At 40.0% G+C, this 26,607-nt stretch overlaps 2 protein-coding genes and 1 long non-coding RNA gene across 7 annotated transcripts in view; 2 read left to right on the top strand and 1 right to left on the bottom strand.

Moving 5' to 3' along the window:
* Nucleotides 1-17,913, top strand: part of LOC120724954 (protein EFR3 homolog B) — a 29,617-nt gene extending 11,704 nt beyond the window's left edge. For 3 of the 5 annotated variants that reach the window (XM_040017494.1, XM_040017495.1, XM_040017493.1), the window contains 21 exons: nt 653-780; nt 1,439-1,589; nt 4,842-4,963; nt 5,329-5,478; nt 8,275-8,409; nt 9,436-9,514; nt 9,978-10,113; nt 10,202-10,363; nt 11,503-11,614; nt 11,694-11,745; nt 12,078-12,250; nt 12,362-12,437; nt 12,624-12,785; nt 13,078-13,209; nt 13,287-13,354; nt 13,463-13,590; nt 14,226-14,317; nt 14,410-14,458; nt 14,662-14,768; nt 14,928-14,977; nt 15,109-15,214. In XM_040017494.1, coding sequence (XP_039873428.1) covers nt 653-780; nt 1,439-1,589; nt 4,842-4,963; nt 5,329-5,478; nt 8,275-8,409; nt 9,436-9,514; nt 9,978-10,113; nt 10,202-10,363; nt 11,503-11,614; nt 11,694-11,745; nt 12,078-12,250; nt 12,362-12,437; nt 12,624-12,785; nt 13,078-13,209; nt 13,287-13,354; nt 13,463-13,590; nt 14,226-14,317; nt 14,410-14,458; nt 14,662-14,768; nt 14,928-14,977; nt 15,109-15,214 — 2,370 coding nt within the window. Of the gene's footprint in view, nt 1-652; nt 781-1,438; nt 1,590-4,841; nt 4,964-5,328; nt 5,479-8,274; nt 8,410-9,435; nt 9,515-9,977; nt 10,114-10,201; nt 10,364-11,502; nt 11,615-11,693; nt 11,746-12,077; nt 12,251-12,361; nt 12,438-12,623; nt 12,786-13,077; nt 13,210-13,286; nt 13,355-13,462; nt 13,591-14,225; nt 14,318-14,409; nt 14,459-14,661; nt 14,769-14,927; nt 14,978-15,108 lie in introns of all 5 variants that reach the window. The other 2 variants (XM_040017492.1, XM_040017491.1) reach the window with 2 other exon arrangements.
* On the top strand, nt 1,596-3,955 carry LOC120724956. The gene is made up of 2 exons (XR_005694025.1): nt 1,596-3,398; nt 3,687-3,955. It is a non-coding gene; the product is annotated as an uncharacterized LOC120724956 (long non-coding RNA).
* A 1,071-nt stretch (nt 17,914-18,984) lies between the features above and the next one.
* On the bottom strand, nt 18,985-23,943 carry LOC120724955 (pro-opiomelanocortin-like). The gene is made up of 3 exons (XM_040017497.1): nt 23,603-23,943; nt 20,793-20,954; nt 18,985-20,111 (listed from the first exon to the last, which is right to left on the bottom strand). The coding sequence occupies exons 2-3, from the start codon at nt 20,910-20,912 to the stop codon at nt 19,419-19,421; spliced, it is 813 nt and encodes a 270-aa protein (XP_039873431.1). The 5' UTR covers nt 20,913-20,954; nt 23,603-23,943; the 3' UTR covers nt 18,985-19,418.
* Nucleotides 23,944-26,607: the final 2,664 nt, after the last annotated feature.

The raw sequence follows: 26,607 nt of genomic DNA, 5'->3' as shown, positions 1-26,607 counted from the left end.
CAGTAGCCCAGTATAAGTTCAAAGCTCAACTTGATTGAAATGTTTTGATGGGACCATAACAGATCTGCGCTTTTATAAAGACAAGTGGGCCAAAGGTTGTCAGAGACTAAAAACAGTTGTGACTTTTAAAAGCTACAGAAACATGAGGTGTACTCTTTCTTTTTTGTAACACACCGCTCGTGTCTCGTCTTGTCCGGATGTGTAAAACCTTCAAATTTTATTTCATTCACTCCTTTCTTCTTTTCTTTTTTTTTTTTCTTTGGTCTTGTCCGAATGTAAGTGAGATCTCAGAGGACTGTTGGTGTTTTTAGCTCTCTCTTCCCCCAGACCAAACTGAAGAGCAGTCAAGTAGGTCAAGGGGAAAAGTAGGACCTAAAACCTGATGATCTAGTTATACTCGTTGATTTGGGTTTTTTAGAAATGAATAGATTTATATTTGAACAACAATTTTATAAATTATTATCCCCGTTGACATAAAAAAAGCTGTAAAAGTAAACCGAGCCAAAGCCTGTTAGTGAACATTAACCCATGTATATATATATCCCATCGGACAACTTTTTTTTTTTTTTTTTTTTTAAATTCTGGGTTAACTGATCCTTTGGATTATTGCAAAGTGTCCCACTTTTGCCGTCTCCCTCTGTCACCCACCTAGGATGGTCTGGTCAAGGCCAACATGGAAAAGCTGACATTCTACGCCTTGTCAGCTCCAGAGAAGCTGGACCGTATCGGAGCCTACCTGTCTGAGAGACTGTCAAGGGATGTGGCTCGGCATAGATACGGGTGAGCTTCAACTGTAGTCCCTTAAACATTTGCTGTTTGTGCATCTTTTGTGTTTATTCTTTGCCACATATCAGTTTATTTAAATCTAGCACAACTGAAGCTGTAACATAAAAATTCTGGGAAGATTTTGAGGTGGCTTGGCTGTTGGTAATAGGAAAAGTGGTGCTTGTAATATCCTTTCATCAAAGAGATTTGTTCTGATCTCTGCATAAGATCTGAGCTTATCAAAGCGCTTAAGACTGTGCTGTAAAAATCCTTCTTTGTATTCTGCGTGCGTGTTCTTGACCTTGTTTCCTCGTTACATTCGAAACTCACTGTCACTATCTTCGCAATATAACCAACAAGACATGGAGGAAAATGGGTCTGTTTTTAATAAAAAGAACAGGATTGGTTTGGGTTATGCGCTGTGATGTGTTTGTTCAGTCTGCACTTACTTTATATTCCAGTGAAGTTGTTTTTCTCTGAGCACCCTGCAATGATTCTCACAAATGCAAACAGCCTGTACAGATTATATTTACACTTGGCAGAGTCCAGCTGAATATGCTCAGTCTCCAGAGTTTGTCTGGGAAAGCTTATCTTATTTTGATTTCTTGCAGGCACAGACTACATTTATCTTCAGGGTTAAAGTGACTCTCTATTCTCTCTTTTGCCATTCCAGGTATGTGTGCATAGCCATGGAAGCCCTGGACCAGCTGCTGATGGCATGTCACTGCCAAAGCATCAACCTGTTTGTGGAGAGCTTTCTGAAGATGGTGCGCAAGCTTCTGGAGTCAGACAAACCCAGCCTGCAGATCCTAGGAACCAACTCAGTGAGTTTCCAGGATTTCACTATTGCATTATATCAGTTTGATGACTCCCATTGTTTATAATGAACCACCAAAAACAAACAAACAATCAAAAAAAGAAGACTGGTAGCTGCATTTCTCTGTCAATTTTGCTTTGTGGAAAAATAGGTTTGCATACTTGTCTTATATCTACAACAGAATTAAGTGCCTGTAGTATAAAATAGTAAAAGTATGGAAAACAAATCAAGGGGTGCAATGTTGCTGGATGTTAGTCCTTTCATTCAGATTATATTATTGGATTTTAAACATAGACACTTCTTTAGTTGATTTACAATTTAATAATCAAGAAAACTTGCCTAGCTATAATGTGTTCTATCTTTTCAGACACAAGTCAGCTGTTTTAGTGATATAAATTTACAGAAATGCTCTCACACCCAAGCTGTTGGATGTTAATGTGTCTTAGTTTCTAAGCTTTCCTGCTGCAGCAAATACTGCCCATTTGAGTGGATTTAGAGGTATTATCTGAAATTGACAGGGTGCATTTACTTTCCTGACGTGATGGTAAAAGGCGAGAGATGTTAACCTTGAGAGAATACTGTGTTGAGAAAGATCAGAGCTCAGGGACGGAGTGGTAGGCAGAGAGAAGTGATGAGTATCTTCTGATGTGGGAAGCAGCTATCAGCACTGTCTGCTGGGTCAGGAGAGGACACGTAAAGGAAATCAGATTAGCTTTAGACTATACGGCCGATGCTCTGCAGTCATCTGTGCAGGCTGATGAGACATGCTAGCTTGTCGCTGTCATTCTGTCTTGCACACATTTATAAACCCAAAACACAAATACAAAGCCTGACACACTCAGCAAGTAGAAGAAATCTATATATACACACAAAATAAAATTATATAATGTATGTGTGTGTGTGTGTGTGTGTGTGTGTGTGTGTGTGTAGAGCACATGCCTATGGGACAAAATCAGGCCCTTCTTAAAATTTAATCTGGCTGCCAGGTTGTAGCTGTGACCTGCATAGCCCTGTGCACATGGCAAACTAAACAGACCTCCTCTGCACCCGCAAGTTAAAAAGCTGCATATGATAGAATGCATAATGAAATAATAATAATGAAATGGAAAATTGAATCTAAAGACAGTTTCAAGTGAGGCCAGAGACTGAGTAGCTTACCTCTTTACTGAGTTTAAAAAGGCCCGTGTATTAATTTACCGTGAGACAATTTCTGTTACCAAATAATATAATTTGCAATGTTATTTTATGTTTGAATTCACACACCAGCCTTCAGCAGGGGGATAACCTTCAAAAAGTCACTGAACTGAAAAGTGCTTTGAAACTCCTCCATGATATGTTTTGAGTACAATCTCAAAGTGATGAGGCTTGAAAGGGAAGTCTAAACTGTATGGTGCAGGTAAACTGTGCAATCAAAGATCTTTTCTTTGTTATTTTAATTAAACTTCCTATCCACCTGTCAAGCTGTGGTGTTCAGACCTGTGAACTAGGCTAGGTAAGACTTCCTGACATATGTGCAAAAACAAAATTAAAGTTTTATTGCATCAGGATGTATTTTGTTGTATTAAATGTGCTCAGTACTGCCAGTAGATGTCAAATTCAGGCTTGTGAAACAGGTTGTTGTTAGTTGGCTGTATTGTACCGTTCTTATAGAGCCATAAAGCTGCGTGCACACTCATCACACAAGGCTTTGTGACTAAAGGCTGGTCAATTGTGGACATTCCTGGTTCTGGTTGCCTAGGTAACTATAATTTATTTACTACGAGGTCATATGTCACTCATTGGTAGCTGCTTCAGTCACTCCGCTGGGAATAAAAATGTTTATCTCTGTGCCCCCTTCTTTTCTCGCACACGCACACGCACGCACACACACACACACACACACACACACACACACACACACACACACACACACGCTTTGCATCTCCAGAGGTTGTTTTACCTGTAGTTGCTTGAAGTCGCCAAATGCCCTTGGCTTTCTGTGACGCCTCCAGTGTGGACATTGCTTGAGATCTTCAGTTGTTCATTCAAGACTATATTTCAGTACATAAATGACGCTATACCTCTGCATGGTATACTAAGCACGAGGGCCCCGAGCATGTAAAAGTTCCTGCCCTAGTTCTGTGTGAATCACACAGAAGTGACACCATGTGTACAAACTGTAAACTACATTGAATTGACATAAATTACACAAATATTAAGACCAGCCAAAACCATGAGCAGCTGCCATACAGCTTCTGACTGTCTTTGTGTGCACAGTGTAGCTCATCAGAAGCAGGTCAGAGTCAGAGAGAAATGAATTAAAAGGAAGATTAAAGAGGTTATTACAACAGGACTCAAACTTGGCCAGATATTGTTGCACTCTGTTTCTCTGACTAAAACCTTCACTAAACCTTGTACTCCTGAGAAATCTCTAACACAGCCCTGAGCACCAGACCTATTGATTGTGTCAGCCTGCTTTTATTTCTTTGGAATCTGTGATTGAGATGATGGAGGTTTTCTCTGTTTTCTATTGCCTCTGGTTTTGGACACTATGCTAAAATTCTATAACTAACTGAAAGCAATAAGAAGAGTTTCAGCATAGTTGATACATTAATACCTGGAAGCTGCCCATCATTACTGCCAGTAACACTGGGCAGCTTCCAGGAATCAACTGTGGCAGTAAATTGCTGCAGCAGCTGAGCGGCTTCACAGGAACTGTTATCGGCTCGCTTCATTTAATTTGAAGCGAGGATACTTCAAGGATACTTCATTAAATTTCAAAAACCACTCCATGCACTCATTCTCTACACAGGAAATGATTCAGCAAGGACGTCATTAGATGCTAATTTTCTTTGTGAGCGCTACACTTCTGTGTTACTTTGCATGGCATAATTATGATTTTCTGTATTGACTTTTTATGGTGTAATTCTTGATTCACATAGTATCATGATCTGGCTTGATTCTAAAGAAATTCACTTCATAATCTATTAATTGGAGAGTCGTGTGAAGCTAAATGTCAGCCTGTTTACTTGGTGACATTTCCTTGCCCAGTGGGAAAGCCTCCCTCTGCCCTGTGTTTTTCACTTTTAATCCTGTGTTAAGAGAGCTCTAGTTTGGCTTTAATTTAGCAGATATGCACCACTCAGATCTCAGGTTATTGGGCTTGGGCTTTTTAAGGAATGGGCATATTATTGTAAATCTTTTGGGCTGAAGTGTATCTGTATGCTTATTAAAACTGGATGTCTTTTTTCCCCCCTGTCTTACCTTCTTCTGTCGTTAGTTTGTAAAATTTGCCAACATAGAAGAAGATACGCCATCGTACCACCGCAGTTATGACTTTTTCGTGTCCCGCTTCAGTGAGATGTGCCATTCAGGCTATGAGGACCCAGACATCCGCACCAAGTACGTAACAGAGACGCTCGACTGCAGTAGAGATGGAGTTGTTAAATAAGTGCTATTCTGAGTCTACATGGGTAGTGTTTATTTTTAGTTTTTATTCCTTTTTTGGACATTTTCTTTTGTACACTTAAAAAATAAATAAATAAAAGAAATCTTAAGTCATTGCTTTCTATTGCTGAAAATAGACTGTAAAATCGTTTGACAAATCAAATATAGCTTTGACATGGAAAAAAAAAGAAGAATAAAAAACAGAGCAATTCAAACAACAAAGCTAGGTGCAAATATAATTTCCTAAATATGGTTACCTATTTATAGGCCGAGTAACCAGTCAGATTGTTTCTGTGTGCGTGTGTGATTGTTGCTGTAAGGATCCGCATGGCAGGTATCAAGGGTCTTCAGGGTGTGGTGAGAAAGACAGTCAATGATGAACTGCAGGCCAATATCTGGGACCCTCAGCACATGGACAAGATTGTCCCCTCTCTGCTTTTCAACCTGCAGAGTGGAGAGCGTACTGAGAGGTGAGTGCAAACAATAAAATGCAAATGTGAATTACATATGCAGCAGAGTAGATGTGCTCCATTAGCTTTTCAGTGTAACGTATTATATTAAACATTAACCATTAACCTCCTAGTACCTGGCGTCCACACATGTGGACATCACATTTTGGGTTATTTAGACCAAAATACTCAATTTTGCTCTACAAGGGCCTGATATCCACTTACGACGACATTATACTGCTATTGTTCTATCAAAATTTTAAACGAATATGTGGCTCTCATTTTTCTTAGAAACAAAAATTAGGTAAAAAAAATATCTGGTAATTCTTTGTTTTTACATTCATCAGGACCCAATCAGCCCAAATATCAAAGAGAAATTAAAAATACATGCTGTGGTATAATAACTAAGATGAGGCTTTTCATAGTGCTTAACTGGACATGTGAACTTCAGTGTAAGCGTTTCATAAAAATCATCTGGTCCATACCACTTCTGAAAATTGAGTATATGCAACCTCAGATGAACAATAATATATGACATATTACAGTGTGCTATTGTTTATTTAATACAAATTAAGCCAAAATGCAGAAGCATTGTGTGAAAAGCACCCTTATTGCTTTCATAACAGTTAAGAGGGTAAGTAGCAACTAGCTCCTGCTAATAAATTTGATTATTTGCTCATCAGTGAATTTGAGAACCTCTATAAAGGCAGTGGTTTTGGCAGTCTGCAGGACTGAAGCGTTTGGCCGAGAGGGGAAGTTTTTAGCAGTGATCTTAGGTAAGTAATTGCTGCCACCCATCAATAAGGCCATATCCAATCAATTCCACAGTGAGAAAGATTATTCACAAGTGGAAAACATTGAGGATAGTGGCCAATCGTCCCAGCAGTGGACCTCCCACCAATTTATTCAGCCAAGCTCAGAAAATCTGCAAAAAAACCTAAAGCTTAAATGTTGAAGTTTATGACAGTGCAAGGGTTACCAGGAGAAAGTCTTTTCTGTCTAAGTTGCTCACAAAGGAGCTTAAACACACCATTTAACGTGTGGAGAGAAATTTGTTGAGTTAACAGCAGCTAGTGTTGACCTGCCTGCCTTGGATAACACAATCCAGATACACGATAGCCAACTGGTGTTGTTTGTCTCACATTAGGCCATATTTGTCCTGGCTGTCTAGCCAGCCATCACCCATGTCATTCATCATCGCTGTCATCACAGACAGCTCTGTTTCCCCTTTTGGACATCTGGTAACCCACCCAGAGCAGCCAAGAACAAGGAAACCAAGACACGTGGTTCAGATTCCAAAGAGAAAAGGAGTGAATGTGAAAGGAGGAAAAAGCATGCACAGAAATATTGCAATGGGTGAAGAATTAGAGCTCACAAACACAGAGGTAGAGGATGCCAGCAGCAGTCTGGAGTTTCTCTCTCTTGGCTGTATTACACATACTCAAATTCACTTTGACGTCAATGCCGAGATCTGAAAGTTAGGAAAGCAAAGAGGGAGGGCAGCAAAAAGAACATTGGGAGATCTGGTGAAGGATAGATAATGGAAATTAGAGTGATAGAAATGGGAGAGTTATTCAAAGACGGAGACAGACAGATTTATTGCAACAGGGAGTCACATTTCATTCTCAGCTTCTCTCTGCTCTGTGTGTTATCCCCCTGCTGTGCATCCTCATTTCCTCTCACACTGGGTCTAGCTTGTCATTACCCACAGCAATCAGTACAGAGCCTAATTACCTTACAGATGGTGGATTTTCAAATCACGTAAAGATCAGCTTTAGTCAACCTTCTGACAGCTGAGACTTAGTTTGGAAAGTTTATTGATGCAGATGACAGAAGCTCTCTGGACTTTGTTTTGTGTTTAAACTTCAAGAACACATGAGGATTGTTTTTAATGTATGTAGTTGCCTAAAAAAAACAGAAGCTTGTTGTTCATCTGAGGTATTTTTCACATAGACTCATAAACAGCACATCTGAGATCAGGTAGCTATAGCTAAGTTCGCTTTTTCAAATACTGGTGATGCAAATTTGTCCTCACAGCAGATGTTTACTTGAGAGAGATTGCGCGGGATGAAACAACCTTTTTCTGCCACAATGCTTTGTAACCACTGAACGAATAAAGAAACTTTAAACAGCATGATATATTTTTTTTTTCTGCAGCTGACAGAAAATATCACTGAAAAAACTCACTGACATCAGCTTGTGTGCTCTTGCTAGTTTAGTGTGTTTTACTTTATTTAATTTTTTTAAATTTTTGCATATTTTAGTTTTGAATACAAAAGATGGGGCAGGAACTCACATTTGCTCCACGGAAACAGCAGGCAAGATGAAAGAGTTAGGCTTTTAATAAATAATGTCATCATTGGTGGACTACCCGAGGCTAGTCAAGACCAAGATGGAGCTATGGCGGATGTTTTTAACTATGCATGAGAATGAAAAAGGGCTGGACACGAGAGCGAGAGACCACACGATTGACATGAAACGTTTGCGTGTACAAATTTGGACACAGACACGCAGTACGTAAATGCGTACAAACTGCAGTCAAACTGCAGACAAACTGCAGAGGGTAAAGTCAGCTCAGAAGCACAGCTGCAGAGATTCAGCCGTACAGACTGTGTTTGTGTAAGAAATAGAGCATTTGTTGAAATGTTATTATATTAAGTTAATTTCAGTGCCTTGCCTGTTCTCTGTTCTCTCTCTCTCTGTCTGCACCCTCCCAATTTGCCTTCCTCTGCCTCTCTCTGCTCGTCTCCTCCCTGCTTTTTTCCCCCCCCCTCTCCTCTCCTTTTCTGCTTCCTCACCCTCATCGCTCCCCGCCAGCCGCTCTCCCTCTCCGCTGCAGGCATCAGAGAAGGAGAAGGAAAGCCCGGTGGAGCTGACGGAGCGCTGCTTCAGGGAGCTGCTTGGACGAGCCGCCTATGGCAACATCAAGAATGCCGTCACGCCCGTGCTGATGTGAGACAACCAAACAGTCGTATTCATAAGAAATAGCCTCTGTTTGTGATGTGTTCCTGCATGCGGTTGTGTGGTTTGTTTGTTTTTTTTGTTTTTTTTAAACATAGTGAGTAAACTTGAAGACAGCGCTGCATGTCAGGCACATCTTAATCTTTACACTAATGGGCGCGTGGGGCTGTGACAAGGTCAATGCAAGGTTATGGAGTTGTTCTTGAATTGTGACTGCATGATTTGCAGATGGGACATTTAAATTCTATATTACTGCATTTATTTTTACAAGACGTGATCTTATTTAAGTTTTTCTTTTTTGTTCTACCAATACATTTCAGATTTTTTTTTTTTTTGTATTTGAATTTATCCATCTTGGTTGTTCCTCCTGAAATTAAGTATTTTATCTGTCTTAGCCTTTTCCTGTCCCCACATTTGCCCATGTGCGGGGGCTGTGCAGGGGTGTTTTGGAAGTTGTGGCTGACCTTTTAGTTGGCAGGTACATAAGTTAATAGATCAGATATAACAGTATGAATATTTCAGGCCCTTGCAAATAGAGGTAAATGTTGACTACATTATGGGTTTTAAAAATGCCCAGTTTTAGGTACTTTGTAGTGCCTCAATGCCTTTTTCTTCATTTCTGTTCCCATGTCCTACACACATTTTCCTTGCACACTTATATTTTACATTTATATTGTTAAGCAAATCCGTTTTAAGTTATCTGTCAATTCTAGTCTCAGCAGTCGTGTGCTCAGCTTAATTGCACATTTTCCACGTTCTATCAATGTCAGATTGAGAGAATGTTTTTAAGTATTTAATTACTTACTGTAAAGCAAACCGTATGTCATAGTAAGTATTTATCTGTGCACTACTAACTCCTTTTTTCAGTTTCACATTCATTCTTAAACCCAGACATGATGTATGCTGTCTGGACTAAATGCGGTCTTTATGCCTTACTGCTCTCCATCATCCCTACTGCTGTGTTATTACATCCTGTGTATCCAACCTGTTTCTCTTCCTCTGTTCATAACCCCACAGGCACTTAGATAACCACTCTCTATGGGAGGGAAAGACCTTTGCAGTGCGTTGCTTCAAGATCATAATGTACTCCATTCAGGTGAGTGATACACTGCCATGATATCCTTCACAGCCTTACCCTCGCCTCTTTTCTCTGTCTCACACTCTGCTGACTTCATTACTAGGTTGAAATGGAATATGGAAAAATTTTGTATGAATTTTTGACCACCATGTTTTTTTATCTTTGCAAGTGGTTATTGCACATTTTAGTGGTGCAAAGAAGAAATGTGCTTCAATATTCATGAAGTTCTCACTGATTTCAATTTGGGCTTCAGCCTATTTGCTCACAGCTGTGGTTCATTTTGGGCCTGAATGAAAAATGCAAAAGGAGTAATGCACTTTATCACCAATATCCAGTTTTTACTTTGCCATTTAATTAAGCGTATTACTTCAATACAACAGTTTTCTGTCACTTTCTCTCTCACTCTTTTTTCTTTTCTGTATTTTTCTTTTTTTCAAGACAGGTCAATAATTTCCTCGGTTTTTTGTTGTTTTTCTTTCAGTCCCAGCACTCACACTTGGTAATCCAGCAACTTCTCGGTCACCTGGATGCGAACAGCAAGAATTCAGCCACGGTGCGAGCTGGGATAGTGGAAGTCTTGCTGGAAGCAGCTGCCATTGCAGCCAGTGGTTCTGTAGGTAAGTTGCAATCCTCCAAGGTCATGTAAAGTCATAAACACATAGAGATGTGAATTTTTTTTTTAAACCATAAACTGTGTATTTTCAGGTCCCACAGTGCTAGAGGTGTTCAACACCCTGCTGCGGCAACTTCGTCTGAGTGTAGACTACGAGCTAACCGGCTCATATGACGGCAGCACCAACATCGGCACTAAGATCATCAAAGCTCACGAGGAGAGGCAGCTGCAGGAGGCTGTAATCAGGACCATTGGTGAGTCTGAGTGCTTTGTATTTGTTAGTGAGGGAGTGTTTAGTAGATGTATGTGCAAGTAGTAATTGTTATTACTAGGTATGTGTGTGACTATATGTGTGTGGATTGCTGCAGATGCTATTTGGCAACAGAATATTAGTTGGTTATATTATTATTCAACTAGTATGTTCCCATGCTCCAGCATGGTTTGGCCTGTTTTTGCTGTTATTAAATGATAGGATGCTTTTATAATGTGTTGTGTGTAGGTGCATTAAAGCAAAAAAACAAAAACAAAAAAATCACAGCTCATTTTAGCCTTTTGTTGCATGGTTGCCAGGCAACCTTATAGCGTCATAATATATCACGCATAGTTTCTGGATATAAACTACATGTTACTGCTGTAAAATAAAAATGATGTAATACTTTTAAAAGTTGTTACAGGAGCATAAATGCTAAGAACAGGTCATTTTAGCCCATTGCTAGGTGGTTGGTTGGTAGGTAGAAAATATCTGGTATACGTAAGAACCTTCAGGGGCCTGAAATATATCTGTAAGCTGACCCTAGCACTGCTGACATTAGCAAACAATCAATCAACAATCAAAATACTTTAATAATCCCTAAGAAAAGTATGTAAAGATATCCACATGATTGAAAAGAAAGCTATTAAAACAGGCGAACACTCTTAAGTACAAAGTAAAGGACAAAGAAATAAGTAAGAAAAAAATTAAAGTAAAGAGAACAAACAGGAGCAACTGAAACAGGCTGCATGCTGGTTGATGCATGCTCACTGAGTTTCAAATAATCTGATATTGTGTGCATGGATTGTTCTGGTTGGCTACACATTTCAGTGACATTTAGAGTGCTTCTCGATTATTGGAGTGACTAACAGTTTCAAATGGTGTTTAAATTACCTACGTAATATTTGTGTAGGCAGTGTTTAATGTCGCCTATTTAATTAAACTCACTTTGATCTCTTCTGAGTGTTTTCCTATATCCAGGCTACTCCACTAGTCTTGTTCTTTTTCTCCTGTTTAAACAAATAGTAAATGAGTCCCTTGGAGGATTCCTAATTACTAATATAGATTTTTTTTCTTTTCTTTTTTCTTTTGTTGAACATTTTATTTCATTTGGTACAAACTGTCTGGTTCTGTCCCTTTCAGGTTCATTTGCCAACACTCTACCAACTTACCAGAGATCAGAGGTCATGCTCTTCATTATGGGAAAGATCCCTGTTCCTGGAATTCACCTTACTTTGCCCTCCTCAGACTCTGGGTAAGTTGACTCAAACAGTATTCACCTGTATGTTGGTAAATTTAAGGGCACAGTCTTTATTTGCTGTTTGTAATTCCAGGCCTGAGGGTACCAGGATGATTCAGGTTATGTTACTCAAGTCCTTGGTCCAGGTAAGTTATCATTTCTCAATGATTTAATTTTTAAGAAACTTGTGGATCTTCATGAATTTATAAAGACTGACACGAAATGCGTATTCCTATCAAACCGCATGATTGTAAAATCAGTGGCCTTGTTAGGCTTTATGGGCAAGTTCTTGATCTTTGCTAGTGAAAGTCTCAGAAGTGTCACTTAAACTAAGATAGTTTGCGACACTGTCACAGCATAAGAGTCTCTCAAGTTATTGCTAACTTGGGAAATTATAACCACACTGCAGTTACCTTGATGTTCCAGTGCATGTTCAGTTTTGTAAACTATGTGTGGGATTTGATCATCCCCCTCGTAGGTAACTGCAGGTTTCCAGACTACCAACATGCTGACAGCGCTGCCCAGCTCTTTCTTGGAGCCCCTGCTGTCCTTCTCTCTAACCGAGGATCCAGAAGTCCGTCTGTTGGTGCTGCAAATCCTCCTCAGTCTCATTGACAGGCATGAAAACAGGCCCAAGTTTGCCAATATGAGGTGTGTGATTGTTTTTGCAGGAAGATTGAAGGGCTGAAGTGTTTTTATACTTCCCTTATAAACCCATACTTCAGTTACAGTTTGTGTCTCTTTGGTCTTCTTTCTGTGTAGCAGCATCTCGGACATCTCTGTGCTGAAGCTCAAAGTTGACAAGTGCTCCAGGCAGGACAATTTATTCATGAAGAAGGTAATTTTTTAAATTTATTTAGTTGACAACCTGTTCCGCCTGCTGAACAACATCCCTGTGAATTATGTAAATTCACATAAACATTAAATATTTATTTTAAAATAATTTTGACAATAAATCTTTACACCAATGTATCTGCACTAGACGTTTCGAGTTCCATTTACCCTGCGCTTCATCCATTCACAGCATGGCCAGCAGCTATATCGCCACATCTACCTGGGCTGCAAGGAGGAGAGCAGTGGCCGGAAGCACTACGAGACCCTCTTTGCCCTGTTAGGTCTTCTCAGTGTAGAGCTGGCCAATGAAGAGGTGGTGGTGGACCTGATTCGCCTCGCACTTGCCTTGCAGGTATAAATGTAGAGTTTTAAGTAGCCTGTTTATTCCCCGAGCTGCATTTATCTACTACATTTGTACTACAAGATGAAAAATATCCTAATCGCGGCTTAGAAAGCGTCAGTTTCACATGTATCATTTCACAAATGACACTGACCATCAGCTGTAACACTGGGACAGTGTCATAGCTGATGGTTTAAAATCAAAAACAAATAAAACGACCAAACATTACAAGATGAGAACAAATCCCTCCATCCTTCTGAGGTAGGGTGTTTCACAGTGCGGTGTCTCTCTGTTTCCTTTCCAGGATCTGGCTCTGTCCACCGACGAGGCTCTGCCTGTTTATAACCGCTGTGCTGTTCATGCCCTTGTCGCCGCCTACCTCAACCTCATTTGCCAGCTCACCACCGTCCCAGCCTTCTGCCAGCACATTCACGAGGTGTGTGTCTGAGCCTCTTTGCGTGTCTGTGTTTTAATGCTAACTGTTTGTTTATCCCCTGACTCTCTGTCTTTCAGGTAATTGAGGTGAGACAGAAAGAGAGTCCTTACCTTTTGCCCGAGGCCGTCTTTGTTGACAGTCCAAAGTATGTACCAGCGGTGTACTGCAACCCACAAGTGTTTAATTTGATATTCAGATACACAGTAATAATTTTAAATTCCTGCTTTTGAATGCAGTTTATTTTTCTTCCTAGATTGCATTCTTCACTGGACAAAGTAGAAGGAAGTGTTTTGTTCCTCCAGTCAAAGATCACAGAGAGCCTTGGAGGAAGTGGTTATAATACAGAGAGACTCGCCACACCTTATGTCCCTCAGTATACTGGTAAGGAGTCTAAAACTAGTCGTTCGGATGCAAAGGTCTTAATTTCTCTGGTTTTTTTGTTTTTGTTTATATTTCCTCTTTTTTTTTCATGTCACTGTGCCAGCAGCAGCTGAGATTGTGAGCATTTTGTTTTCAGGTTGATGATGAATTATCTTTCCATTTGTTCATCCCTTCTATTCTTGAGAAAATTGCTTTAAAATTTGGTTGTCAAAGTTATCCGCTTGGAGTTGAAGATGGACCCAATACATTCTGGTGGTTCCTGAGGATCCCTGTGACCTCACAAAAAGAGGTTTTTAGCCATAACTCATGAATTCATATAACAATTATTAGAAACATTCACAAAGATGTCTTGTAGGAAAAGTGATGAAGTCATGACATTTTTTTATTCTAAAGGTCAGCCTTACTATAATATAATACTCTTCTATTATTTAAGAAAAGGGGAGATTGTTACCATATTTCATATTTGGTCAGATGGTCTGAGTTGGTGCCATCAATCCTCTGTACCCACCTTGAAGCTGTATTAACACTGTGCAGAGTATGGACAGCATGACTCGGGCGGTTTGCAGAGGCATATGAACATGGGGTGAAAAAAGTTATTGAAAAAACTCAATAAATTTTCTGCACTCTGCTTCCAGATGAGGACCGTCTGTCCAAGAGAAAGAGCATCGGTGAGACCATCTCACTTCAGGTGGAGGTTGAGTCCCGAAATAGCCCAGAGAAGGAAGAGGTGAAAAAAAAGACTTCACAACCTTGTACCCTGTACCCTCAAATGTACCCTGTACAAAGATGTTTAACATAGATTCTTGTTCTGGTCTGCAGAGGACTCCAGCAGAGGAGATCACATTTGAAACCCTGAAAAATGCCATTGGTAAATCCACTCTCTTCATTTGCAAAGCCCTTTTTATTAGTTTACAATGATGGATTGATGTTCTAAATGTTGACTTAATTTACCAAAGCATGACAGCAGGGAACAAATACAAACTACTTTTGTATAAAGTGTCCGTGAACTTTGCCTTGATGTTTTCACTTTGAGGCACACGCTACATTATATTGGTTTTTGTCTCCCTCTAGTGGACAGTGTGGGTATGGAGGAGCAGGAGAGGGAGCGGAGGAGACAAGTGGTGGAGAAGTTCCAGAAGGCCCCCTTTGAGGAGATAGCTGCCCACTGTGGTGCCAGGGTATAGACCCCTACCCTGTTGAAAAATTTAAAAAAAAAACTGCTTGTGTGTGTGTGTGTGTGTGTGTGTGTGTGTGTGTGTGTGTGTTTTTTTTTTTTTTTTTTTTTTTTTAAAGAAGGTCTTAAATGTATTGTTTTTGATGTCTTCTGTCCCTTATAGGCCACACAACTGCAGAGCAAACTAAATCAAATCTTTGAGATCACAATCAGGTAAGGGACAGAGCTTTGGGATGGGAGTAGTCAATAATAATATGGATGGCAGTCATTCTGACTAACACGAGAATACCTGCATTTTTATGTTTTGGAACTAACAGCTTTGTTTTCTTCCTCTTTCTGTTCAGACCCCCTCCCAGCCCATCTGGAACCATTTCATCAGGTTACGGCCAAAGCCAGAGTCGATCTGTACCCATTTACGAGATGAAGTTTCCTGACCTATGTGTTTACTAAACCACAAAGTCTTCAGCAACGTAAGCGTACAGTAGAGCCTTCAAGGACAGAGAAAAGATTTGAAAGGGCAACCGATCCTCACTGTAAAATCGTCTTGACCGTGGAATCAAACAGCCACAGTGCACGTGGGACAAACTCAGCTGTAACTAAAGAACACCTCTTAGCTGTCTGAGATTTTATTTTAGCCTCTGATTGCAACAAAAACAAGCTCACCAGTGTCTATATTGAGCAGGAAAACAAACGTATTTCACTCACTTCTACTGCATCAGTTACTCATCCCTAGAGACTGGTTAGGGACCCCTGGCAGCCAGCGGCCTATTGGGAATGATATGCAATCCCCGATCGGTTGGCGAGTGGTTGCTGGAAATTGATGGCACTTGCCTGGTGAAATTGGTTGCAAAGTTCACCTTCTAATAAAAGTTGTGCCTAATTGCTGAAGCCAACATGTCTCAAAAGGTGCAGCTTTTACTTTGAAGACAATTTTATAGCTGCTTAGTAAGTAGTTGGCGAGTGTTTGCAGATAAGCTGGTGTCTTCTGTGCAAACTAAAGACAACCTCCTGCATCTGCCACCAACTACTTGCTGGCAGTTTGCTGGCATATTCATGTCTCTAGGTGGTCTCAAGATGGTCTCCAGGTGGTCTCCAACCAGTCTCTAGGCCTGTGTGACTGGGGACTGGGATGTCTGTAGAAACTCCACTGGTTGGATTTTCAAATTAGAAATTGTCAAGAACTGTGAGGGGAAAACTTGACCGACTGGATGTTATTTATTGTCTTGAGAATGAGTTGAGTAGTCGCATGCCTGCGACTGGAAACTTTTTGATAGCACTATTATTCTTGTGCATTTTTTTTAAACTTGTTTGTCCCTTCCAGGGTGCCATACTACCTTTGATCACAAAATTAGATTGCTAGACTGCTTATTAATATTATTATTATTTTTTTATTTTTTTCAATTGTTTTGATGACCAGAAAGAGTGTTTGTGGAAACTGAAACATTTTAATTTACTTGATTGTATTTGTGTGTATGTCTGATTGTTGTATAGACATAAAGGTAATTATCCTCATCTCCCATGCCACTTAGCTGCTGAGCATCCATCTTTTAGGCTTTATTGTAGCTTGGTTTTGCCTTCTTAGTGTTACCCAGAAGTGCTTTTTCGCCTCTTTCTGTTTCTTTTACCTAAATATTAATCTATTTAGTTAAAACACATTGCACCAGTCATGACCACACTAAAGGATTTACAGCAATGTTTACCAGATCAAATGCTAAAAAAACGTTTATTTTTCTCCCCTTTCCATATAAATGTGTACATACAGAGGAATATATAAATCTTTAAGCTGATGTACAGCATAAGGATGTTAATGTGCGTGTGTATATATACTGTATATTCTAATTTTAGACTGCCTCTGCACTGGTTGTGTTCATAGATAAAAGAGAAATCCACTTAGTATTCAGAAAGACAATGTTAAAATTTCCAATAAGTAACCAGCAGCACGTGAAATCCTAACATCTGAGCAGCCCACAGGAGAAATTTGCATCATCTCAAGGCCAGTATGTCACAGCGACTAATAAAGGGTTACCGAGGCAATGCTGGAAAAAGATCATTTCCAGCTTTACTCAAACAGGTTTCATTACCATAACCCTGACCTGCATTGTTACCATTTACATTCTCAGTCCTGCTGGAATGAGTTTGCACTATGATTTTTTTACTATACCGCAGCTTTTTCAGCTGCATGTCTCAGCAAGATTCAAAAACATCTAAAAGCCCAGTGTGTGCACAAACACACACACAGGTATAACAACAAGTATGATGGCAATAATTTGTCAAGAGTCTGGCTAACACGGTCCAACTGTAGGTAGCAGATCATGTTTGTGCGTTTTTAAATTGTGCCTGCTGTTGTTGTGGTGCTGTGATGGTTCAGTTTTGTGACATTTTTAAGAGACCGCCCCTCACTCTCTCTCCCTCTGTGCTGCTTCTGTGAGTGAACCACACCCGTTCCAGCCGTTTTGCAACCATCTTGTTCAGGACAGAAGACGGTGTCTAGTTCATCCCTATCATGAGCATTTCGACTGGCTCTTCTTTTGTTTTTTCTGTTTTTAAATGTCATGTCCTGTGTATATCCGTGTCAGCACATGCCAGTGTATGTGATCGTCTGTTCACGTTTACCCCTTTTTGATCAGTGTGCGAGTGAGCGTATTTATGTGTCTGTGCTAACGCTCGTACAGGTGTGTGCGTGTCTGTGTCATCATTACCGAAGACCAAGCTCTCCAGACGTAGTTTACAGTTCTGTCCAGTGACTCTTTCCACCACGTTAATGCAGAAAAAGCTACTTAAGAGCCGTGTGCAGCTGTCTAAACCTTCCAGTTACACCTTGTAAAATTGTGTTTTCAGCATCTTGAACTTGGCAGTGAAGACCTGTAAATCTATCAGTCCGCGTGTCGTCATTGCATCGCGTAATGTAATATTAACTGACGGTAATCCAAACTTACTTTTTGTCATTACATGTCTGGTTAATAGCTCTGTTTTACAATTTAGTGCTGTAGGTCAAATCTGTTCTGTGAACTTTGCACTTTAAAAACTGGAATACCTAGTGAGAAAGGCAGCTTTTACATGGAGAAAATGCCTTATGCGTGTCATACCTGACTTTGCATGCTAGTGGATGTTACCGTGTTGTAGAATAAATTTATCTCTAACCATGAAAAGTCTGTCCTCGTTTTAATTTGCCTGCTAATGGAAACTCTCTGAGACGAAGAAGGGGATCATCGTTTGGTAAAAACCACGTCGACTCATTAAATCCGGCACCACTGTTCACCGAGTCGCAGTGTTCAAAGTAATGTTTAATTCAATTACCTCCTGTTGAGGTCATCTGAGTACGTGATCCATCTCCCAGCACATGAGTAGCACATTTTTCCTATAGTGTAGCATTTTTAAGGATCTGAACTCACAAGCTCAAATTCACGTCACACTATTATGTATTCTGAGCCTGATGTCACAGTCGGCTATGAAATTAAACGGTCTGAGAATTAAGAATTAATTAAGCAGCTGAAGCTCAGAGTAGTGCTGATTTTCTGTGGTTATGCTTCAGGTCCAGTGGGTGGCAGTCTAAGTCTGGCTGCATTTTCATTAAACTTATGCACAATCATTCATGGACTCTGTAAGTCCTAAAAAATTAAGAAATTATTTATCTCATTCTATTATAATGGTTTAATGAAAATGGTATGAAGGATTTCATGCATCCATACTGGTGACAGTGGAGCTGAATGAGTCTGGTAGAGAAGGTGCTCCACTGCTGTCCAGTAAAAGATACTCAAATCATTACCTCTGAATAAAGGATACTCCACCATACCCACAAGTTTAAAAGAAACTCAAACTCACCTTGTTGTTAAAAACGTTTAAATCCTGTTTCTTGTATTTTATCAGTCTTAATATTCAGAATTTTGTCCATTCCCCTTCCCCTAAATCCTCAGATTTGTCTAAAGACACAGTACTGGGTAAAAGTATTGAGTCACCCCTCGTGTCTTCATAGTTTATTTGTTTGTTTGTTTGTTTGTTTTTAAGTGACCTTGAGCAACATTTCTCCAGGCGTTCAGATCTTATTTATTTATTTATTTATTTATTATGTTTTCCGTGTTAAATTGGGTTCCAGTTAGTTCAATGCATTAAAAATGCCCTATAACGCAGTTTGACAGACATAACAACTCACACTTGATGAGAGCTCACAACTTGTCAGCTCTCATCAAGGTTTTGCTTAATAAATGACCTTAGGCAGAAGATTCCATGTATTATTTGCCACAAATAGGATCTTTAATATTATTTTTTAATTACATAAAGACATGACTTTTTAAAAACTGTCTCAATAATTTATTTCCTTACAGTCACCTTTGACCTCGCTGTGACGGTCACTGTTCAGCTTGATTCTTCATACAGTTAAGATGAGTATGCTCTCAGAATGCTTTGGATTCGAGGCCAAGAAGTTGAAGGCAGTCAGTGGGTGCGTCAGTGTTTTTATTCAGCACAACACTGCCTAGCTTAGGTTTTAATGAGAGAAACTTTGGCCCGTGAAAGACATTCAATAACATGCTAAAAGATAGCAACGAGTTTGTGTAATTTAAAATTAAGACATGTGGTTACTAACATGCAATGGCTATTTGACTCTCTGAGCTATCCGCCTCCCCTGCTGAATCTTCCATTTATCCCATTATTCTCTTCACATCTTTAAAATGTTCCTGAAGAACTTGGCCAGCTGCCCCTGAGGTTTCTCCTCCCACGGCTTCATAAAGCCGCCGTTACGTTTGGATGCAGGTGGGCTGCCCCATCTGAAGTGACTCATCTTATAGGTCCTATCTTTCCTCTCCTGCAAGCTCAAGGGGCTTTGTGATTTGGAGCTGTCCCTGGCCCTCAGCAATCCCTGATTTTCATTACTTCCTCCATCAATGTCCCCCTCCGCTTCATCTTCGCTACTGCTCAGCTGTCTGCGAGCCTGAAAGGGAAAACGGCCCTCAGAGGAGCTTCCTCCTTCCAGAGAAGAGGCAAAGACTTTAACAGGTCGGCGTTTACGGCCCGAGGGCTTCCCCCAGCGGAAGTGCTCCATTGAATAGGAGCGTCTCTCGTCACTGCGGGCCTTCAGCTTTGGCTCTCGCATCTTAAGTCCTGCTGGTTTGCCCCAGCGGAAGTGCTCCATTCTGTAGGAGCGCCGCTCGTCGCTGCGGGCTTTCAGATCTGACTCGGATATTTTGTCATGGGAAGCCAGTGTGGCTAGAATAACTCTGAGTAAGAGGTCATCATCATAATCATCACCACCACCATCACCAGCATCAGCATCACTGTCAACTTTCAGGGCCAATGCACTGAGCTCTGGGATTTCAGTCTGGATCACAGACATGCAGAGGTGAACACAGTCCTGTGTGGAAGAAATGGCAAAGATAATGTCATACAGAGCAGGAAGACTTGAAGTTCCCTGACAGCTGCTGGTGAAGTCATAAGACTTGGCATGATAGGAAAAAATCCCCAAAACCAACAACAAACAAACAAACAAAAATCCCCTTTATTGCTTACGGGTGTTAAAAATTACAGATGGCTTTTCTAGGTTTTAAATTTAGTGTTGCATTGATAAAATAACTGCAGCTTGTTCTGTATCCAAACACACCCACTTAAGGCTATTAACACATGGACAACTCAAGAAACAAGAAACAAGAAATTACATTTAAGGACTGTGTTGACTCATCTTTTCAGCTTTCACATCAACTTATTTGTCAAAGAATGAAATTGTTCACTATCACCACAGATCTCCTGGCTTTGCCGGGGGAAAAGGAAGTAATGTTATATGCTCTGAGTTTTAAGTTTCCATTTTCTAAGTACTTCTAAGTACTCATCACCTTGACACTAACAAAAAAAAAGATTAGTGGAAGCGATAATTTTGATTAAAATGTAAGGTTTACTTACATTTAATTTGACCAGATTCCATTAAATATGTTTTACATTGCACTTACGGATGAGATGAAAATGTGCAACATAGGGCTCCGATAAGTTTTCTTGGCCAGTGATGACGATCTAAAAGAAGTGGCAGGGCTGTTCGACCTACCAGTATCCTCGCCTTGTTGCTCAGGTCCTTGCAGATGGAGTTGTCCCAGCATACTGACTCAAACCTGGGGATGCACACAAATGCCATCACCGCCACCAACAACCAGCACTGGCACACCATCTTCAGCCCGGTGCACAGGACACCAACTCGACTGGGGTGGAGCTGCAGAAGTGAAGCCACAGTGGGGAAAGCTTTGAGTCTCAGCAGACAAAAATATTCATTAGTCATCTTGAAATGTTATTTTGTGAAGAAATACAGTAGGTGTCTCTTAATAATTGCGCTTGCGTAACACTTTCCGCCCGTCCTTATGTAACGTGATGTGTTTGAACACTACCTTCGAAATAGCCAGAGAGGCGAGCTTTTGTAGCTGGTGTGTCATGAACTTAAACACGTGAACTTAAACAACAATGTTCTCTTTTTGGTGTTTGTTTATCAGGAGCACATGTATTTTATTTTGAAGGTGTCAAACATGTGGCAGTATTTTTATTTTTATTTTTCAAAGGATGAACCTTCAGCACCGAGGACTGTGTCAAAATGATCAGCAGGACTGATGAGGTTCAAAACAGAGGAGGGACAGGGCAGGGTCTTCTGTTCCTTTGATGGGTTAATTTCATGTGAGATTTAGACTGAAAATATATGAAGATAATAGATTTGAAGATTTTTTTTAAAAATGATGATTTAATTTACCTACACCTAAGGCCCTGTATGAAAAAGTAATTGCTCCTAATCTTACTAACTGGTGTAACACCCTTGGCAGCAAGCGAAGCATGAACTAGCAACGAGCCTTTCATGTCACTGTGGAGGAATTTTGGTCCACTCTTCTTTGCAGAATTGTTTTAAATCAGACACATTAGAGGGTTTGCCTGAACAGTCTTTTTAAAGTCATGCCAAAGCATCTTAGTCTGATTTAAGTCCAGGCGCCGACTAGGCCACCCCCAAACCCTTCCTTTAGGTTTTTTTCAGAGGTGGACTTGCTTGTGTGTTTAACTCAAGTGTGGTTGGGCTTCAAGACATGAACTGATGGCCTGACATTCACCTTCAGGATTTTATGTTCGGGAAGCAGAATTCATGGTTCTATCAATTTTCCAGATCCCGAAGCAGCAAAAACCGTCACGCTACCACCACCATGTTTGTCTGTTGATATGATTTTCTTTTTATTTAATGTTGTGTTAGTTTTACATCGCACATAACAGGACTCTAACCTTCCAAAAAAAAAAAAAAAAAAAAAAGTCTTTTCAGTCCACAAAATATTTTCCCAGAATTCTTTGGGATCACAATGCATTTTTATATTAATGTGGGTTATATTTGTCCAATATTAAAAAAATATGTGATGTTGTGAAAGTGTGACAAATATGCAAAAACAAAAAACTGAATGAAAACAAAATCAGGCGGGGGGGCGCACTGTTCTCTGTGTGCAGAGAGCAACCAGCTGGGATCCTGATGTCACTGTCTACCGCTGCAAGGCTGTGTTATTCTACTGCCAATAAATTTAAGCTTCCTTTTTTGAAAACGCAAGGAACTATGAAGCAACTTTTGTCTTTCAGCAGCAGGACTGCAATGTTTTTTTTCAGTCTTGACTAATTGAAGACAGATGTAGCTACTTTGACATCACCCAATGGGTTGTGGAGTTCTGCTTTGAAGCTTTCAGATGAACATTTTTTCTGTCATCATCTTAGTTTTGAAATCGGACGCAATAAATAAAAGTGGATTTGACCAAACTGCATGCTAAGACATTAGGGAGCTGTTTGTCTTTCTTTCTTTCTCTCAGCCTGTTGCAGCATACAGACTATAACTGGGTTGGGAGAATAGAGAGAACAGTATTGCTGCTTGTGTTCAGGGACAGCCAAAGGAAATGTTAATAATTCTGATAAAGGACATCCTTTCAGACATAAATATCTAGCAGGGATTTCACAATAGACCCTAAAATTCTTTCATTTTCTGAGCTCAGAGTTGTTTTCTTGCCTGGAAACCAAGCAGGAAAAAATGAATCTAATTGTCTCAATAAAACTTAACAGAAATACACAACAATGACAACAATAAGTACTTTTTGAAGTGTGCTACTTAATTGAATATGAACAATTTGGTTATTCAAGTCATGAGGATGAATATCCTCTCATGCTTCTTATTGCGTTTTCTCTTTTCTGTACTCTCCTATTTCCAGTCAGTCTCGAGGACAGCTTTCTTATTATAAAAAGGTAATATCTATAATATGAAACCGAAGTGCAGCATATAAACCCCATGTTCACTGCTTTTGGTTAAATCCGACACACTGCCAGTCATCTGATGCTTCACAGATGTTGAGAAAAATCCTGTCTCACTTGTCAAACTTTTCCCTGGGCGTGTTAACCGTTTAAAGATGTAAACAATCTTTTTTCTTTTCTTTGCCGGGGTATTGGATTTTTCTCGCTTCCTCCTTCACTATTCTAAAGAGTGAGTCCTCGGTGAGCCATTGTCTTTGCGAGTCTGGCAGAGACTCGTCTTCCTACTGAATGACTCACAGCTGAGCTGTGCTCTCCACAGACAGACTCCGATAAAAGAGGCATGAGCGCTGCAATCAAAATAAATTCAAAATTGTATATGTGAAATGATTTCTACTGTTTTGTAAGTTAGATCACCTTTTGTTTACATTAAAGGAAAGCTGAATTCATCATAACTGTGTATCCTTTGCTGCAAGAACATCATATAAAATAGTAGAAATTCCCAAATCCATGAATAAGGGAGTTTAGCAAATAAGTTAATTTGAGCTCATCCAACAAGTCACGCCAAACAAGCAAGTTTAAAAAAACAAATCATATAAATATATTTGTTACCTTTTTCAGATGCTTTCTCTCCTCTTGCTTTTGTCACTCCTTTTGTCCACAGATCCTCCAGACTGGTGACTCTAAACTGTGGTCCCTCTCCTCCTCTCCTGCTTTCTCTCTGCTCTTTGAGAAATGCTCAGTAGGAGAGGGTCTGCTGTTGCTTCCTTAAGGGAGGAAAGCTCTTTTTATAGACATGTGAAGTAAAGCGTCTCAAGGCCTCGGGGTGTGATTGAGGTAAAGGGTCTCCTGCTCCTTCTCTTGATGGGGAGGAGTCGTGCATTCGTGGAGTTTTGCGTATGGTATGTTTAAAGGCTTCCCACACACTTTTTAATCAATAGCGCGGCTGGCTTCATCAGCCAGGTGATGAGGCTGTGGTTAACTGGTTAACTTCCCCCCCTCTTTGTAATCCTCCTCTGATTGCGACACAGTCTTGAAACCCTATAAGTACCCTGGATTTCTTGAAAGCATGTTTACGTTATCGTATACTGATTAAAAAGAAACACAACTGCTGTTCATTAGCGGACCCATGTCCACGCTTTAAATCCCTCAAAGGTCAGCCCTAATCACTGACATCATTATCCTCTGAGCAACAGTGAAGGGTGCCAATCGATTTGACTGATTGGATCGTTTCTCTGTGGTTCTCGTTTTGACAAGGTGTGCATGTATCCCTGCTTGAAAACTTCATTATAAGGACCTGACTCACTGTTTGGACGTCATGAGTGGACCTCAAGTGCGGATGATACACACAAACAAAGAAATAAACACACGTGGTGCTTTTAAAACGGAAATATTGTGCAGCTGAAGCTTTAGTGCCAGTGCCAAACACATTCTGCCGCTCGTTTGCTGCAGGGTTAGGTGCACAAGGACAAGTCACACAGAACAGCACGAGTGGAGAACAAGCACCCATTGTAAGAGATATAGAACACTTTCCTTTCATAAACCGGCCTATCTCCAGCTATTTGTTATCATTTTATAGCTGAAAGGACACAGTGAGTGAAAAATGAGACAGAAGATGCTCATATGATTTTAAAAAAAGGTCTATTATATTGAATTACAGGTGCATGTGGGTCAGGTTGCTGTGCTCAAAGTCAGAGATATGTGCCTGAATTGACCGTATTGAGGATACCTCCTCTGACTGCCATTATACAAAGCAAGAGTAGAAAAAAAATGCACATATCGTGACCTAATTATGTCTTTGGCTATTCTTAATATAAGCATCCACAGTCTGCCCCCTTCAACTACTCATCAGTAAGCAACAGTCTTTTCTGACTACCTGCAAACATGTGAACTATTACTTTATGATACAGTTAAAAGAGAAAAATCAGCCCAAATGACCTTAAAATGATACGTTATTGTCTTATGTTGACTACCTAGTAAGTAAATTTTGCCACCTTTTCATTGGAGGTTCATCAGATATACCTGTTCACCTTCTCGTTGACACAAATATCTAATGAGTGATGCACATACAAAGATGTGTTGTGTTACGTGTCATGCATTCATGTCAGACACCACCAGTCTGAACTGATTCCGGGCAGGATGGATCCATGTGTTCATGTTGTTTACACCGATTTGTGACCAAAACTTTCAAATGTTGCAGCAGAAGCTGAGACTCATGACACCAGAAAACATTTTTCCTATTATTTTCTATTGTTCAGTTTTAGTGAGCACGTGTGAGTTGTAGCCTTAATTCCCGCTGTTAGCTAACAGGAGAGGAGAGGTATGGCCATTCTCCTCTTACCTCTGGCATAATTTTCACCCAAAGAACCACAGCTCGCTGGATATTTTCTCTTTTTTGGCCATTCTCTGTAAACCCTAGCTGCCTGCCCATCACCAAAAACCATGCCACATTCAAAGTCACTTAAATCCCCTTTTATGCAGATTCTTAGTTTGCTTAGTTTGAACTTCAGTAGCTCGTCTTGATCATCTCTGCATGCATAAATGCAAAGATTTGCTGCCATGTGACTGGTAGATTAGATATATGCATGAACAAACTGCTAATAACGTGGTTGGTAAACGTATATACCAACTAAACCCAAAATTGTGAGACTGCTTGTGAAGATATTTTAGCATCTGTTTTGAATTTAATCTTTTTTTTTTCACGGAGAATAGTTCATTCTCTCCCTGCCCCTCACTTTCTGAAAATCATCCAAAGAGCTTCGTGTCATGTCAGGAATTCCTGGCTTTCTCTGTTGTCACATGTTAAATAGGGCTGAAGTGACTGTGTAGAAAAGTCATTCAGAGTCAGCGCTTCTTGGTCTGCTTTGTTTTTCTCATATTGCCAGTAAAGCTTTGAAGCTTCTAATGATGCAGTTGATCCGGTGGAGTTTTCCAACTCTGGAGAAGCAAAACACCCCCAGACATGAATCTTCCCACCTCGGTGCTTCACTGTGGGTTTGATACACTGTGGTGTCATTATTTTTCCTGCTCATCTCCTTTACATACTATTTTCTGATACTCCCACTAATCTCCTAATGGATTGATCAGCAAAAAGCTAAATTTTCCATCCTTTACTGTGAAATACGAGGACACACCGACACTGAAACTGCAGTCTTCTTGTGAAAGAACCTCTGCTGATTGCAGTCTTGCTTTCTTTATTTAGAAAATTTTGTAGCTTCAGTCTCTAGGACCACAGTGTATTGATCTTCCCTTTGGGTCCGTCTGGACGTGCTTTGACCACAGCTTATCCCGTTTTCACAAAGTGTTTTAGCGAGCCATGCACTGCCACACTTGGAAAATAGAAAATTTGATCAGTAACAAATAGAAAAACAAAGAAATTATTACAGTAATCATATTAAAGCTTTGGGTGAATTGTGAATTAAGCATAAAATTAAAAATGCTGATTATTTAACCACTTATACAAGAATCAATCTTTAAAATATCTTAGCCCCCTCAGATAAACCTTTAAATACTCTAATATTGCATTAATACGCCTAAATGTAAAATCAATATCTCTACTTTATATACAGCATTTTCACACAAAATATTACCTCTGTTTTTAGGTAATGATGCTTAGT

Source organism: Simochromis diagramma, unplaced genomic scaffold, assembly GCF_900408965.1.
Source record: "Simochromis diagramma unplaced genomic scaffold, fSimDia1.1 OVJJ01000802.1, whole genome shotgun sequence".
Lineage (NCBI taxonomy): Eukaryota > Metazoa > Chordata > Actinopteri > Cichliformes > Cichlidae > Simochromis > Simochromis diagramma.
This window is presented reverse-complemented; position numbering and strand designations above follow the sequence as displayed.